The 15,509-nt window shown below is 39.5% G+C and overlaps 1 protein-coding gene across 1 annotated transcript in view; it reads right to left on the bottom strand.

The window, feature by feature from the left end:
- Window positions 1-13,270: 13,270 nt before the first annotated feature.
- Window positions 13,271-15,509, bottom strand: part of LOC132828835 (A disintegrin and metalloproteinase with thrombospondin motifs 6-like) — a 160,290-nt gene continuing 158,051 nt past the window's right edge. The window contains exon 25 of the mRNA XM_060845994.1: window positions 13,271-13,677. Within this exon, the coding sequence (XP_060701977.1) occupies window positions 13,568-13,677 (110 nt within the window). The 3' untranslated portion in view covers window positions 13,271-13,567. The remainder of the gene's footprint in view (window positions 13,678-15,509) is intronic.

Here is a 15,509-nt window from a genome sequence, read left to right as displayed (position 1 = left end):
CTACAAACTTTATGCAACAACAATAGAATGGGTGGAGTAAATGTAACAAGAACATTTAACAGCTTCAGAATCTTTACTTATGCAACAGCTCTCCCCAAGTTATCTTTGCTACAGTTAACACATTTATTATGCAGACCGTAGAGATATTTCACACTTTCTCAGTATGCATTCTCTTCGGACTTGAAGAATGGGAAATATTTCACTTAAGGACGGTTGACTCCGATTGGATATTTTGTAAATTATTCTTAAATTCTGCAATGATGGACTTCTTACTTCTCTAGTTTTCTAAGAACTGGAACTAAGGAGGTTGTACCTAGGGACCTTTGGATCTAAGATGGCGCCGTGAGTGGTGAAATGTCCATTTTTCACTGTACTCATTTGAGTACATGTGACAATAAAGCTAATTCTAATTCTAATTAAAGTGCCTGTGCTGTCTTTGATCTTGCTTTCTGTTGATAAAATAACCTTCAATTGGACCCAAAGAATATAAAGTGTATTATGTTGCTAAGATTCACTTATTTACATGTTTTATTTCAGGTTCCAGGCTGTGTCTTAAGAACTGTCACCTCCATTCTGTGACAGTCCAGTCTTGTGTTCCATATGGTCATTCTTCTGACCTTGAATCTGTTATTAAGTATTATACTTCTCTCATTTCTTCTCAATGCAATGATTACTGCAGAAGTATTTCCAATTCATATCACTTCAACATTACTTTAACTTGGCAGTTTTTAAGCATGCATTATTGCATTCATCAATGCTCATTTAATCTAATTTAACTATATTTTTGTGATACTGTACAAATTCTTCAGTAATGTTTAAATTAAATGACTGGACGTTCTAATATTTTCAAGTTTTAAAATCTCTTTCTATGTATTTTTGGACTGCCTACTGGGTTTCCCATTTTTTTCAGGGTTTCTGATCTCTTTTGAATGATCAAAATGGTACTACCTGCTGTTTCTAGAATTTTCCCAACTTCTGGAGCCAAGATGGTGTATTCCACATCTTTGGGGGAAAAACAGATGTTTTCCATCCTTTTATAGTCTAAAAAACAAAGCACTTTCTTTTACTCAAAGTTTTAAAGCTATCTAGATGCAGCCTTTACAAACCTCACCACTAAAATTTCCTGCAATCCCTACGCAGTCTGGAAGCAGGTCATTTAGCCCATTGAACCCACAATGATCCTCCGAACAGCAACCCACCCAGACCTGCCCATCAACCCTATCCCTGGAAGCCTGCGTTTCCCATGGCCAATCCACCCAAGTTGTAAATATTTGGACTGTGAGAGGAAACCAGAGCATTAGGAGTAAATCCATGCAGACACAAAGAGAATGTGCAATCTCCTTGCGGACAGTTGCCTGAGGGTGGAATAAAACCCTGGTCTCTGGTGCTGTGGGGTGGCAGTGTTAACCACTTAGCCACTGTGCCACCCAAATTGTGGCATAATTACAAATTCCTCTCAAATTTTTAATTTTTTTCTTCTTATGCTGGACTCACTAGATTTATTCATGATTTGGAGATGCCGGTGTTGGACTGGAGTGTACAAAGTTACAAATCACACAACACCAGGTTATAGTCCAACAGGTTGAATTGGAAGCACGAGCTTTTGGAGTGCCGCTCCTTCATCAGGTGGTTGTAGATTTACTTGTTTTTCAGGCTGAATAAATTCTGAGCCCTTCCCAAACCCATAGGCCAGGCTAAACTTATTTGCTGACTTATCTGTTGTTTCCTGCAACTACAATTCATTGGAGTTAATGTCAATGGCAGTGATGTCACATTCTGAACCCCATTCTGAAGGAGTGAAACTCTCTTTTACAATCCACTGCCCTTTTATTCTCTGTGCTGTTTTTCATGAAATTATTCCCCTTTCCTTTAAGGACCTCTAAATTTACCCCTTACGGGTTCTTAGTTGTCCTCTTCTAGAATCTCCTTCACCAAGACAGTTTTCTAAATGTAACTAGCTTTTCTGTCTTTTTCTGTGCTCACATTCTAGCCCCACAAATATTTATCAGATTTGGAATTAAATTTTGCCTCCATCATTAATCCTAATCACATTTCAACTACCGACTGTGTTTCTTTGAAGTGTCAATGCTCTTAAAGTGGAGAGCTCACTTCCTTGATTTTTTTTTCTGGATCTTCCGAATTTCTTCTCCTTGGAATGGGATCATATCTATACTATTGCAATCATGGACAATTAATCCGGACACCCAGGTAATGTTTTGAGGACGTGGATTCAAATCCAGAGTATTGCTATAGGAGTTGGGAGGTCATGTTTCGGCTGTACAGGATGTTGGTTAGGCCACTTTGGGAATATTGAGTACAATTCTAGTCTCCTTCCTATCAGAAGGATGTTGTGAAACTTGAAAGGGTTCAGAAAAGACTGACAAGGATCTGCCAGGGTTGGAGGGTTTGAGCTATAGAGGTTGAATAGGCTGGGGCTGTTTTCCCTGGAGTGTCAGAGGCTGAGGGGTGACCTTATAGAGGTTTATAAAATCATGAGGGGCATGGATAGGTTTATGGTGAGAAGGGAAAGATATAAAAGAGACCTAAGGGGCAACCTTTTCACATAGCGGGTGGTGTGTGCAAAGAATGAGCTGCCAGAGGAAGTGGTGGAGGCTGGTACAATTGCAACATTTAAAAAGCATTTGGGTGAGTATATGAATAGGAAGGGCTTGGAGGGATATGGGCCAGGTGCTGGTAAGTAGGACTAGTTTAGATTGAGATATCTGGTTGGCACGGACAAGTTGGACTGAAGGCTCTGTTTCCATGCTGTACATCTCTATAACTCTATCATAGCAAATTGTGGAATTTGAATTCAGTGTAAAAAAAACATGGGTGTGATATCAGAAGAATGATGGAGCTGATATAACATGACATTAATCCCTTCACAACCACAATCTTATATACCAATGCTCTGCTTCTTCCTTTGGTTTACTTTTATTGAGAATAATCCTCTTACAATAGTGTTAGACAAGACATTTGACAGTGATGATGAAGGAATAGCAATGCATGTCTAATTCCACATGTCGTGTTTTGGAGGAGACATTATGGGTAGTGCTGCTGACTTCAATGGTTCTATGGGCTGCCCAAGAAGGAAGATCAGTATAACACAGGAGGAGGCCATTTGGTCCATTTAGTCTGTACTGGCATTTTTGAAAAATGATCCTGTCTTCTTGTTCTGTACTATTATCCCTGCATTTTAAAAAATTGAGTATTTTTCCATTCCCCTTTTGAAGGCCACTGTTGAACTAGTAACTATCATTCAATTCCGAATCCTAAACACTCATTGTACTAAAAGATTCTTCCTCAGTCACTTCTGGATCTTTTGAAAAACACCTCTCTGGTTACCAACCTTCTGCCATTAGAATTAGTTTCTTGTTATTGACTCTATCTAAACACTTCACGGTTGTAACAACATTTCTCCAATACTATAAGGGAGTAAGAAAAATATTAGATAGAATTCAAAGGGATGGGCAATGGGATATTATTTTTCTCTTGACCAGGCAGTATGAGAACATATAATAATGCCTTTACAAGGGGCAAGCAGAATAGAGTTAGATAGCTTAGGCAAATGAGTCCACTGTTTGGATTAGTTTGGGTGATTTTATTGCACGGCAAAACCAGCCCCAAAATTATTGTTCCATGATGCATGCTGTCAGGTTTGATGTTTAAAGAGGAATCACTATACAACCGATTCTAGAAATGGTCTGAAGTATTAATAAGGATGAGTCTCTGGATTTGCAACTCTACTTGAGCAGTGACCCATTTGGGAAATCCGTCAATGTTTACTGGATACTCTGTAGGATTTGAACTTATAATCCCTCTTGAAGACAAATGTTCCTGTATCAAGCTTTTCATGAACTGTTATAGCAATGATGTATGAGTTCATGGTCCTTACAATATTTTACACACTATCAATGCTTACCTAGCCATAAGCTCAAAAGAAATGTTAAATTAGATATTGGATTCAAATGTAAATTCATTTGCTAATGGGAAAAATGTGCTCTGTGCAGTTCATTGTCTAGGCCTCAGTGGCTGTCTCTCACTAATCCTGAAGTTCTTTCTGTGTGTTGCCATAGTGCAAGAAGTGAGTCAGAGTGTTCCCTGATGCCTTCCTTAAGAACGTCCTGGAATTGGGATAGATTTTAAACCCTTCAGCAGGAATCTCAGCACAGGCAGGGGTAGGGGGTGTGGGCATTTGTACATTTGAGATAGCTGCTTGCACTCCCTTTTCTGCTTTGGTCTTTTGAGGAGGATGAATGAAATGCATCATTCTGAGAGACAGCCTCCCAATTTGCAATGACGTTTCCTTGCGATTAGACACTTCCTCAGCTGATTTGCCTGTGTTGTTTGGTTTGGTTCTTTACATCTCTGAATGGGGCCCATTTCAGACATACCTAGCTTACACTTTCCAGATACTCTGGGCAATCAAATGTAAAGGTGAATTGAACATGACTGACCATGAGTGTGTATATCTCTGCAATTATTGAGCTGACAGAAGACCTTCCCTGGTTATTCAGGGCATGAGAAGCTTACGTAAGAACGTGATGATGTGACTGAGGATTGTGACAGATAAATTATAAAAGTAACAAGTAAACTCCTCTTAGAATATCATATCCTTAGAAGAAAACGAGCAGATATGAAAATCTTAACATGGAGTTTCTACAGGAACTTAAGTTTCATTGGTCTAAATTTTAATGGATTACAACTTAAAGGTCTCAAAATACAACAACATATAATATTATACCTGAAAAAAAAGAAGTTTTAAAACTGGACAAATATGGAAGTCAGTTAATAGTTTAGCCAATAAGTATTTCACCACATAATTTAACATAATAAATGCAAGATCTGAAAAGTGAATACTATTGGACAAAAGCACATTTGGAAGTTAATCTGAAAAACACAAGAACTAATTGGAGTTTATCTTACATTACTTCATTGGATATGTGGTTTGTTACAATTGTCACTTATTATGGCGGTCCTAGCTTATTGAGAAGCGCACAGCAAGATGTTTCAACTATTGAACTGGACTTCCTGCTCACAAATTGGGGTCAACTGAATTGATGAAGGGCTTATGCCCGAAACGTCGAATTTCCTATTCCTTGGATGCTGCCTCACCTGCTGTGCTTTAACCAGCAACACATTGTCAACTGAATTCTGGCAAAGGTAGAAAACCTTATGGACTTACCTTTAAATCAGAGCTCTGGCCTGGATTCTGCTTCAGACCAGTCCTTGGAAGCATTGTTGGAGTTGCAATGGATGTCCTTCTCATAATGTATTTGGAGCCACTGCTGAAGGGAATGTCTCTTGAGGCAGATTCTATTCCATTGAATTGATTTGAAGTATCTGCTTCAGCTTATTCATCTCAGGTGCGATAATTGTTTAAGTATGGTGGCTCAGTGGTTAGCACTGCGCCTCATAGCACCAGGGACCCGGGTTCACCTCAGGTGACCGTATGTGTGGAGTTTGCACATTCTCCCTGGGTCTCATGTGTTTCGTCCAGGTGCTCCGGTTTCCTCCCACAGTCCAAGAGTGTGCAGATTAGGTGAATTGGCCATACCAAATTGCCCATAGTGCTCAGGAATGTATAGGATAGGTGCATTAGTCAAGTGTAAATGTAGAGTAATAGGGTAGGGGAATAGGTCTAGGTGGGTTACTCTTCGGAGGGTTGGTGTAGACGTGTTGGGCTAAATGGCCTGTTTTCACATTTTACGAATTCTATGATAATAACCTCAAATATTACATGTAAGTAATCTGAAAATGGTTAACTTTTCAATGTTAATGCCACTTTTATATGTTTGATATGGTAGATCTATCCAAATAACTAAATATAAATGTCAGGATATCATTGCTGATTGTTCTTCATATTAATGTCTGAAAGTTACAGTTTTTAAATGCATCTAAGTGTCACCTAATGGGCTAGGTGTCACAAAAAGATTGCAACTTGCTGTTGTCTATGAGAAAGCTATAACTTCATGTGGTCCTCACATGTAAAGCATTAAGTGTTGGAAGGTCAGTATTGCTTATTAATTCTATAGAATGCATTTGGATTGGAGATGCGCCACACAATGGCTCTACTGTTATTTTTAATTTAGAGGCTTTCAGTTTGATTGCATTTTATTTGAGGCAGAATGAATTCATTTGCATTTCATGTCTTCCTTCAGGTGAAGCTTGCACACAAGAAGCTGACAGAAAGGAGGTGATCATGTAACACGTGTTTAGCCTGGAGAATCTCACTGTGACCACTGGAGTTTCAGACACTGGCAGAAGAGGTGAATCATTAAGTGGAGTGATGCTTACACCATTTGTGTGACCAATTTTGATGAGCAGCGAATGGCCATTATTTCTGTCCTCTGACAGATACTGCTGGCACCTTGGGTCATAATGTGCTTCATTGTCTTCACATCCTGACTGACCATAAGGTGGTGTGCTTGGAACAGAGGAGAGCACATCACAGCGATGAGATGTTGTAAGTGGAGGAGGGAGGGCAGTGCTCAGAGAGCATACCTGCTTCTGACAATGGTGTGTACAATGATTTCTCCATTTTAGATTCATCTGCAATTCAGAAGAATCCGGCATCACATTTACACACCACATGGAAAAAACTTGAGACCATTCTGCCCCATTCCTTCAATCTGTTAATGAATTGTAAATGGATCTGACACAGTCCATCCAGCCTTGACAGGTCTACTTGTGCAGAGGAACAGACAGTTTCTGCAGTAGAATTCGGATTCTTAGAGGCAGCAGTCTAAGCTTAAGAGGCTGTTTCTGTAGTATGTCCAGCAATAGCTTCCTGCTAGGACTGCAGCAATAGCAGCATCTGATCAAGTGAAACCCCTTGTAACCTTTGACCAGATGCAGACATCTGGATCTGAGCTTGCATTCAGGACTGAGGAGGTCCCTTTGCAAAGAAGGGGGAAATGTAGGATAGCAAAGGACCATATCAATAATCGCATCCCACTTCAATGCTGCTGCAACCCATTTCCAATTTGGCCATCATTCAATATTTTCATGTCTTGTCGATTCTGTTGAAACCCATTTTTAACTCCACATTTTATACTGTACTTTTCAGTCTTCTGGTTTAGTCTTCTGAAGGCACTATTCATTAAGGAATATTTAAAAGATTTGCACCGTGTCAACTCATGCCTTTCATTATTTTTTGCATGGAATCTGTTGTTACCGTAAAATAATTTTGCACTGATATCTTTAAATAATGACAGTGTAAGTGTTAATGACACCTTTGCTTTGCTATGAACATTCTGAGAAATCTTTTTATTTAACATCAATACTGTCAAAGAATCACAAATAAACATTACTGGTGAAATATGACATACAACATGACTACCTCTGAAAATATTTCTATTTCTAAATAAAGCCATTTGCTTACATATTTCTCAACAGTCTCCTTATCATGCCATAAGGGAGGGAGAGAAAGGAGTGAAGGAGAGAGATATATAGGGAGAAGCACAGGGAGGGAGTCAGCGATGTACACAGTGAGGGATGGAAAGAGATACACAGAGAGGGATGGAGATAGGAGAAAGGAGGGAGAGTGCTGATACACAGAAAGAGGAGGTAGGAAGCGTGGGAGATAACATGTAGGGAGTGAGAAAGGGTGAATAATACATAGGGAGGGAGGAAATGCGATACACCAGTTTGACATATTTAAGGAGCAAAAACTGTAATGACCAGGTGATCTCTCACAGCTACAGCAACAGCTGGTGCTTGTGCTACCTTGTGTTCTTCAAAAGGCATAACAACACTGAGTTCCATGTGACATTCATGGATCAGGTCCATGTACTCTTCCAGTTCCTCTCTGGCATCAAGGAGGAGCTCTTGTTGGACAGGAAAGGTGTGCAGAGCACAACATGTCACCACAATCTGGGACACTACCACAGGTGAACTCCCTAAGATGCTACCTGACTTGTCCAAGCAAACTGAACTCAAGCAAACTGGAGTACCCCAATTGTCCTCTCCACTACTTGGCATACTACTGCATGACTGTAGTTGTAAAACTCCTATGCATGACAGGAGCACCATGATCCATATTGTATTGGTTACCTTGATCACCCAGAGGTCTGCCTGGTGCAGAAATCATGGTATGTCTGACTCTTCTTTAAAAGATCCCTTGTTTGCATTGAGCCGTCAAGAAAAACAATACAATGTCGACCAATAAAGTTTCAAATGTGTAGACGAAAGTCGCACACATCTGCAGATGCCAGTGTCTGTGCTTAAGAAGATTCCATGATAACTTGTTCAAAGTGAGAGGTAACATTATATTCAAGGTCCATCTTGGTAATTCAGCATCACATTTATTACAGGTATCAGGCCTTTCACCATTTCTCTGAAACTTTCACTTCAAACTTTTGTCAGTTTTATGTAAGAACATTATGAATTCACATCAACAGAGCACACATAAGAACTGAAGACCTTATAAGGCCAAAAATAACTTTATTAAAGTGTTACAATGTCTCTGACATTTTCACTTTTGAGTGCAGTTCCTACTGTTCCTACTTCTATAAACTGACCTTTTAAATCAAAACTGGCAAATACCTTTCCAAGCTCCTCTTAGATCACATATTGAAAGATCTAAAACAAAATGACTCAAATTCATACCTTCAGGGGATTGAGCAGAAGTTTACAATTTTGTATTAATTTGACTGGCAGCACTTTAAATGTCAATGATTGTTCCAAGATCATAAATCATTGATTTGGAAGCTTCAAAATTGTAATTGTAATTGTAACAGGAGCAGACAAGCAGCTGAAATTGAGCAATTCTATTTCTTGCTGTCTTTCTGACCATCTCTGATTTTTATGCTGCTACATAGCGCATCAGATGAGTGACTCATCAGAATCAAACAGAATTCTCAGGCCTAAACCTAAATCTGATGGCATTTTCAATGGTGCTCCAGCAACTAAGACACATCACTGTTTTCCGGGGAGACTGAAGCAGGTCTGCAGCTGTCGAAAGGGCAAAGAGAATGCTACGTCAATTAAAAGGTGCCTTTGCTTTCCAGGAAAATTTACCACTTCCAGTGTCCTGGATTCTCCCACTTATTGTCCCACGAATCTTCCTTGTGACTCACTGCGAGCACGTGGAGGCTAAGAATCACCCTAACACTAGGTATAGCACAGGAGAGGATAGTGTTATTCAAGTGGACCCATTCTTGTGATCTGAAATGGGTTGGCTTATGAGGGAAACAACATTATAATATAGATGTTACACTTTAGACTGTTGTCTCTCAAGGAATGAGCTAAGAAAAATGAATCTCACTGTTAAGAGGGGAAAGGAAGGGTGGGAAAAATGGATCGTGTTGAGGAATATTGTACAAAACCTAAAAACAGATGCGTTCTACCAGGAAAGATGGAAAACATAAGGGAAAGTTAGGAACAATTACTATAATTTGGGGAATATATTGCGACTATCTGAAGACCAGAAGAATCTTCTGGAGGCACAAACGAGATTGAGCAGCTGCAGTTGGCTGGGAATAATTTGTTCTTCATTGACACAGATGTACTATGGAATTATCTAGCTGTTCAGGTGAGTGAAAACTTGAGAGGATGTAGTCAGTTGCAAGAATAGCCTGCAATTTGAAAGTGAAAAATCTATTGAACAAGAGAAACCTAAACATATAAATGTTTGGACAATGGGCATGATACATACCTCACACACACTACATCAGCAAAACAGATGACAGTGGTTAAGAACTGAAAGACAAAAGATTGATGGATACATCAATGAGAAAACAAGTATAAAGTAGGAAAGGGAACAATGCAAGCTGGATAAAGAATATCACAGAACTGAGGTACAGGAAAAGAATAAGTAATAGCAATTTAAGGCATCGAAGCAAGTAAAGGTGACATTGTTGACTTAGATCAAACCTGCTGGAAATAATTTATTTAAATCAAATGCTGAAAAAAATTAGAATTAAGAGTTTCATCAGTGCCTCAATTATCAACCTGTCACCAAAAGTGCAACAAAGAAATCTAACAGCTAATATCATCATTGGGTGGCAAAACATACATTTCCCTTTCTCAACTTGGTCTCCATATTTAAGAATTGATACATTTGTATTGAAGGTGGTACAGCAAATGTTCATCAGTAGGGTCCTGCAATGAAAATGTTTTGTTAAGAGACAGAGTAAAGTCCATCTATAACTTTCTGGAACTTAGGTGAATGGGAGGAGATCTCGTAGAAATAAAACAACGTTTTGGAGAGTGTTGACTGAAAGGTTGTTTCTCTTGGCTAGGAAATAAGATCACAGTCTCAGGATAAAGAATTGATCATTTAAGACTGTGAGGAGCGGTATCTTACTCAAAACAGTTTTAGAATTCTTGGAAGTTGCTAACCTAGAAAGTTGAGGCTTCTCCATTACTAAGTATCTTCAAGGCTGAGACAGACAACATTCTAATCTCTCAGGGATCAAGAGCAGGAAACTAACATCGAGGTAGAAGGTCAGCCATGATCACCACTGAGCGTTGAAATAGCTTGAGGAGCCAGATGATGTACTCCTGCTCCTATTTCTTAAGTTCAGTTAATGAAACTGTAAAACCCCCTTTGGTGTCATACTTAAAGCACTCAAGCATGAACAAGTGGAAAATACTTACACTTACTCATTTGGCCAAAAGGTCAACATAAACTGTGGCCGGAGGGAAAAATGTAACCAATGAATAAGAGTTCTCTCTATTACTGTTAAGGTATTGTTTCTAGAATTAGATCCAGTTGATTCAAAGATATAGATTCTTGATCAACCGCACCAGATTCTTAGTTATTTCAGGCAGATAAGTGAATAAGTTTGAAAACTCACAATCACTGGGATGCAAATCACTTATCTGGCTGCTAATACTGGTCACTGCTGCGATAAGTGAGGATAATTCCACTGTAAACATCCACCATCTCTATCACCAAAGTGCCATGCTTGCAGTGGAGAGAGTGTTATGTTCAGTATGTCAAGTCCCCTGAACTCCATGCGTCATTCTGACTGGGATATACATTAGTATTCCTTCATTGTCACTGCATCAAAAATCCAGAACTCACTCCAGAATATTGCAAGAGTAGCATTTCAAAAAGGAGGGCCCCTTCTACCATTACCAGTGTAAAACAACCAGTGAAGCTTACATCCCAAATACAAAAATGAAGGTAGGGCAATTTGTGCTGCTCAAATACAAAAGCTTCACTAAATTAGTCCATATATGGTGATGGAAAGGTGGAATCAACAAGGTTGACTATGCAGTTGCCATATGTATTTAACCATTGAAACAAGTACATTTGTTGAAACACTAAGAAAGCTAAAAACTTACCTCACATGCATGGATGTGGCCCCAAATATCACATTTGCTCCAAAGATAGGAAAAGGAGGTGAAACATTTGGTTTGGTATATAATAACTTAGGTTGCTCAATGCATGAAGGCAATGCATCAGCTCCTTTAGATTCCATACAGAAAAATCACACTTGGCAACTGTTGCTAGGTTTGCTGACACTGTTGTAGAAATAGCCAGGCTTTGCAAAGCAGCTTATACACACTGGGAGAAAGTGAGGACTGCAGATGCTGGAGACCAGAGTTGAAAAGTGTGGTGCTGGAAAAGTGCAGCAGGCCAGGCAGCATCTGAGGAGCAGGAGAATCGACCTTTTGGGGATAAGCGCTTCTTCAGGAAAGTCATTCCTGAAGAAGGGCTTATGCCCGAAACGTCGATTCTCCCACTCCTCGGATGCTGCCTGACCTGCTGCGCTTTTCCAGCACCACACTTTTCAACTCAGCTTATACACACTGCAAACATGGGCATTACATAGACATTTATCCACTATGCCAGACAGGAGAGATAAAGCATATATTTGGAGAAATGTAGAAAATGCATATCCAGAGCTTGTGGGAATGGATAGTGCTGTTGTCCTGAAAAAGGACAAGACAATTCTACAGGATGATAAATGGATTGGCAGAGCTTAAGTCCTTTCCAATAGCTTGCACTGTGAAGATCCTGAAGATACTAGTAGGTAACAAGTATCTGACAGATCCAATCCTGAAATAAGACAGATGGTACTAAATTTTGAGGCCCAGTCATGCTCTGTATTTGTTACACCATCAGAAATGTACATGTTTACAGTCAGGCATTTTGGAATGAAGAATACATACATTATGTGCTAACACTGGTTGATCCTGTTTTGACAACAGCCAGAATTACATACTGGCATATATTGCTGATATTGCAATTTTCAGTAGGGGATGGGATGAGTACTTCTTTCACGTCACCAATGGACGAACCAAGTTGAGCCAAGCAGGGTTAGCTGCTCGGGTCAATAAGTGCACCATTTTCAATTAAGTATTGTAATATAATGTTTTTCAGATGAGCAAAAAACATAACCGTCAAGATTACTTAATAGTTTGGATATACCACAACATAATATGGCAAGTAAGTTGTCAATCTGTACTAAAAATGTTAGGCAGTACAATTTCGCAGTGAACAATTGTCTGAGTGCCATTGCTGGGGGAAACATCAGTTCTACCACTTATCCATTTTGTTTTCAGTGTTGTCACAAATGCTAAAAGAGCCAACAGTGATTAAGACAGGATGCTCTACAATGACTGCAGCCGGTCAGCTGCAAAGTGGTTTGTGTGACAACAGTATAATCTTGCTGGTCAATTGTTAAAAGACTACCATTTGGAAATTCTGCAATACACGTGCAATTAACTTGTGAATATTCCTTTAGATTTAAACTTCCATAAATATAAAGCAATCTGAACTAATAAAGTAACTGAAACAATTGGTGAGCAGCTTGGACTTCACAGTAATTTGTTTGCAGTCCATTAATATTGATTTACATTGTACTAATTCTATTAAATGTTTTATTTATGATTGTTTCAGCAGTGCAACCCAGAATAAAAATAATCACCGTCTAGATTAAAACTGTCCAGTATTGAAATCGGTAGCTTAATTCACTGGTGGAGATACTAGAAAACATCAGAAGTACAGAAAGCAGATGGACAGCACCCAAGGCTCACTGGGGGGTTATAACGCTGTAGCTTTTTTGGCAAATCCTTGCAGCACATAGCACATCTATGGATTAAGAATGGAGATCATTTATACCCTTCACAAATCCACTATTGATACACTGTTACAAAATTTGTTAAAATATTCTCTTTGTGAACAAATTAACAGCTAAGCAGCACTTTCATAATATAGCTATGCTGTCATCCATAATATGGGAAATCAGCTCTTGTTCAGATGATGTTAAAAAAAACCCTGCAAATTCACAAAAGAATGGGCAATACAATAGCTTGTAGTCTTGAGCATTAATTATGTATTGTGGTGCTGTCTATTTAAGTCAACTGGCTGAAATGATGAAGTCCATGAATTCAGCAACAGATATAAATCATGGCCAATGCTGGTTGTTTTATGACAAATCAATGAGATGACTGTACCAAGTGAAGCTTGTTGATTGTCCTTATGAGCTGGTTAACACCTTGGTTTTTCCTTCCTATCTTCTCTTTGAATGAATACGACATATCCACATTTGGTCCACACTGCAGTCCGGCTCCAGAAAATATTTTGCTCATTTGAAGCTGTTCTTGAAGATCAATGTCCTTGGCAAGTTTTACAACACATCTGTCTGAAGTAGGGCCTACTGCAGAATTTAAATTTTAGCACCAGTGGGCAGTAAGCCACTTTATTCACATCCCTGCATTCTGTGGAATGAAAATAAATCATAATCAAATCACAATTCTCTTTGCTATAAGGCATGTTTTACATAACAATGTTAAGAAAAAAAAGAGAAATCCCCACTCATTATTGCTGTAACATTTTCTTAAATGCAGCATATCCTTGACACAACCACCACTGTTCAATATTATCAGAGACTTGTAACACCAAAGTCTTTTTCTACCATTCTGGTTGGGAGGGATTATTGCAGTGGTGGCAGATTTATCTGGTGGGTTTTAATGCTGTGATGCATGTTATTGAGGGATATTTGGACTTATCTAGATAGTATTGAGGTGTGGGTTTTACTATGAGAATTAAATTGCCGAGTTGGTGGGCTTACCTGGAGGATTAATCTAATTTAATTTGATGAGGTGGAGGAGCAGTCTAAGGAGATTAATGGTCAGGTTGGGTTCAGCGGTAGATATTGGAGGTAGGATCTAGTCACATGAGGACCCAGGGAATGACACACTTAGAACACAAGATTACATCTATATTTGCGATGCAACATTAGCTTGCAACGTTAACATCAATGAAAATAACAACAACAATAGAAGAAGTGAATGGCTAATTAAATAAAGCTGACAGAAAGAGAACTGGCACTCTGTCCCATTAGGAGGTGGTGCTTCCTTCAAGAATGCACCCCATTCCCTCCTGCAATTGTCTAGGCCCCAGACATTAAGGCTTTTATCAATCATCTGAATACCAGCCCATGAATTTGAGAACCAAAGTTTACTGGGAGTAGGTGGGAATGTGGAACTGAGGTCACAATTAGATCAGCCATGATTTTCTTGAATGGTAAATTAGGCTCTTGGGACTGTGTGGCCTATTCCTGCTCCAAACTTATATGTGGCTGTGGAAGGCATAGGGGGTGGCAGAATGGAAAATATATAGACCTTACCCAACAAACATACTTAGCAGAAAGGAAGACGGTTGTAGTTGCTGAAGGTCAATCAGCTCAGCTTCAAGACATCTCTGCAGGAGTTCCTGCAATAGTACCTAAGGATAGCCACCTGGTGAAGGAGTAGTGCTCCAAAAGCCAGTTCTTTCAATTAAACCTGTTGGACTATAATCTGATGTTGTGTGATTTTTAATGGAGTTCCTTAAGATAGTGTCCTCGACCCTATCAACCTGAGCTGCTTCATCAATGACCTTCCCTCCACCATAAAGTCAGAAGTGAGGATGTTCACTGATAATTGCACAATGTTCATGTGGCCCATGTCCAACTGCAGCAAGACCTAGAAAATATTCAGGCTTGGGCTGACAAGTGGCAAATAACATTCAGTCCACAGAAGTGCCTGGAAATGCCAATACCAAACAAGAGAAAATCTGACCACCAACCTTTGATATTTGATGACATTACCTTTGCTGACTTTCCCACAGTCAGCATCCTGGGAACTACCATCAACCAGAACATAAATTGGACTAGCCATATATCTACAATGGTCACAAGACCATGTCTGAGCCTAGGAATCTTGCAGCTAGTAACTCACCTCCTGACTCCCCAAAGTTTTCTGACTTGTCCAAAGGTACAAGTCAGGGAACTTAGTGGAACACTCCTCACTTGCCTGGATGAGTGCAGTTCAAACAACAATCAAGGAACTTGACACCATCCAGGGCAAACATGCATTCCCTCACCACTGACACTTAGTAGCAGTAGTCTGTCCAATCTACAAGATGCACTGCAGAAGTTAAAATAGGCTGCATGACCATCATTATACACTCACTAGGAACAAGGACATCAGATACATGGAAACACCACCACCTTCAAGTTCCCCTCTCAGCCACACAGCGTACTGACTTGGAAATATATTGGTGTTTC

The sequence above is a fragment of the Hemiscyllium ocellatum genome, chromosome 28, assembly GCF_020745735.1.
Source record: "Hemiscyllium ocellatum isolate sHemOce1 chromosome 28, sHemOce1.pat.X.cur, whole genome shotgun sequence".
Lineage (NCBI taxonomy): Eukaryota > Metazoa > Chordata > Chondrichthyes > Orectolobiformes > Hemiscylliidae > Hemiscyllium > Hemiscyllium ocellatum.
The sequence above is the reverse complement of the archived record's forward strand: the minus strand, read 5'-3'. Positions and strand labels throughout refer to the sequence as shown.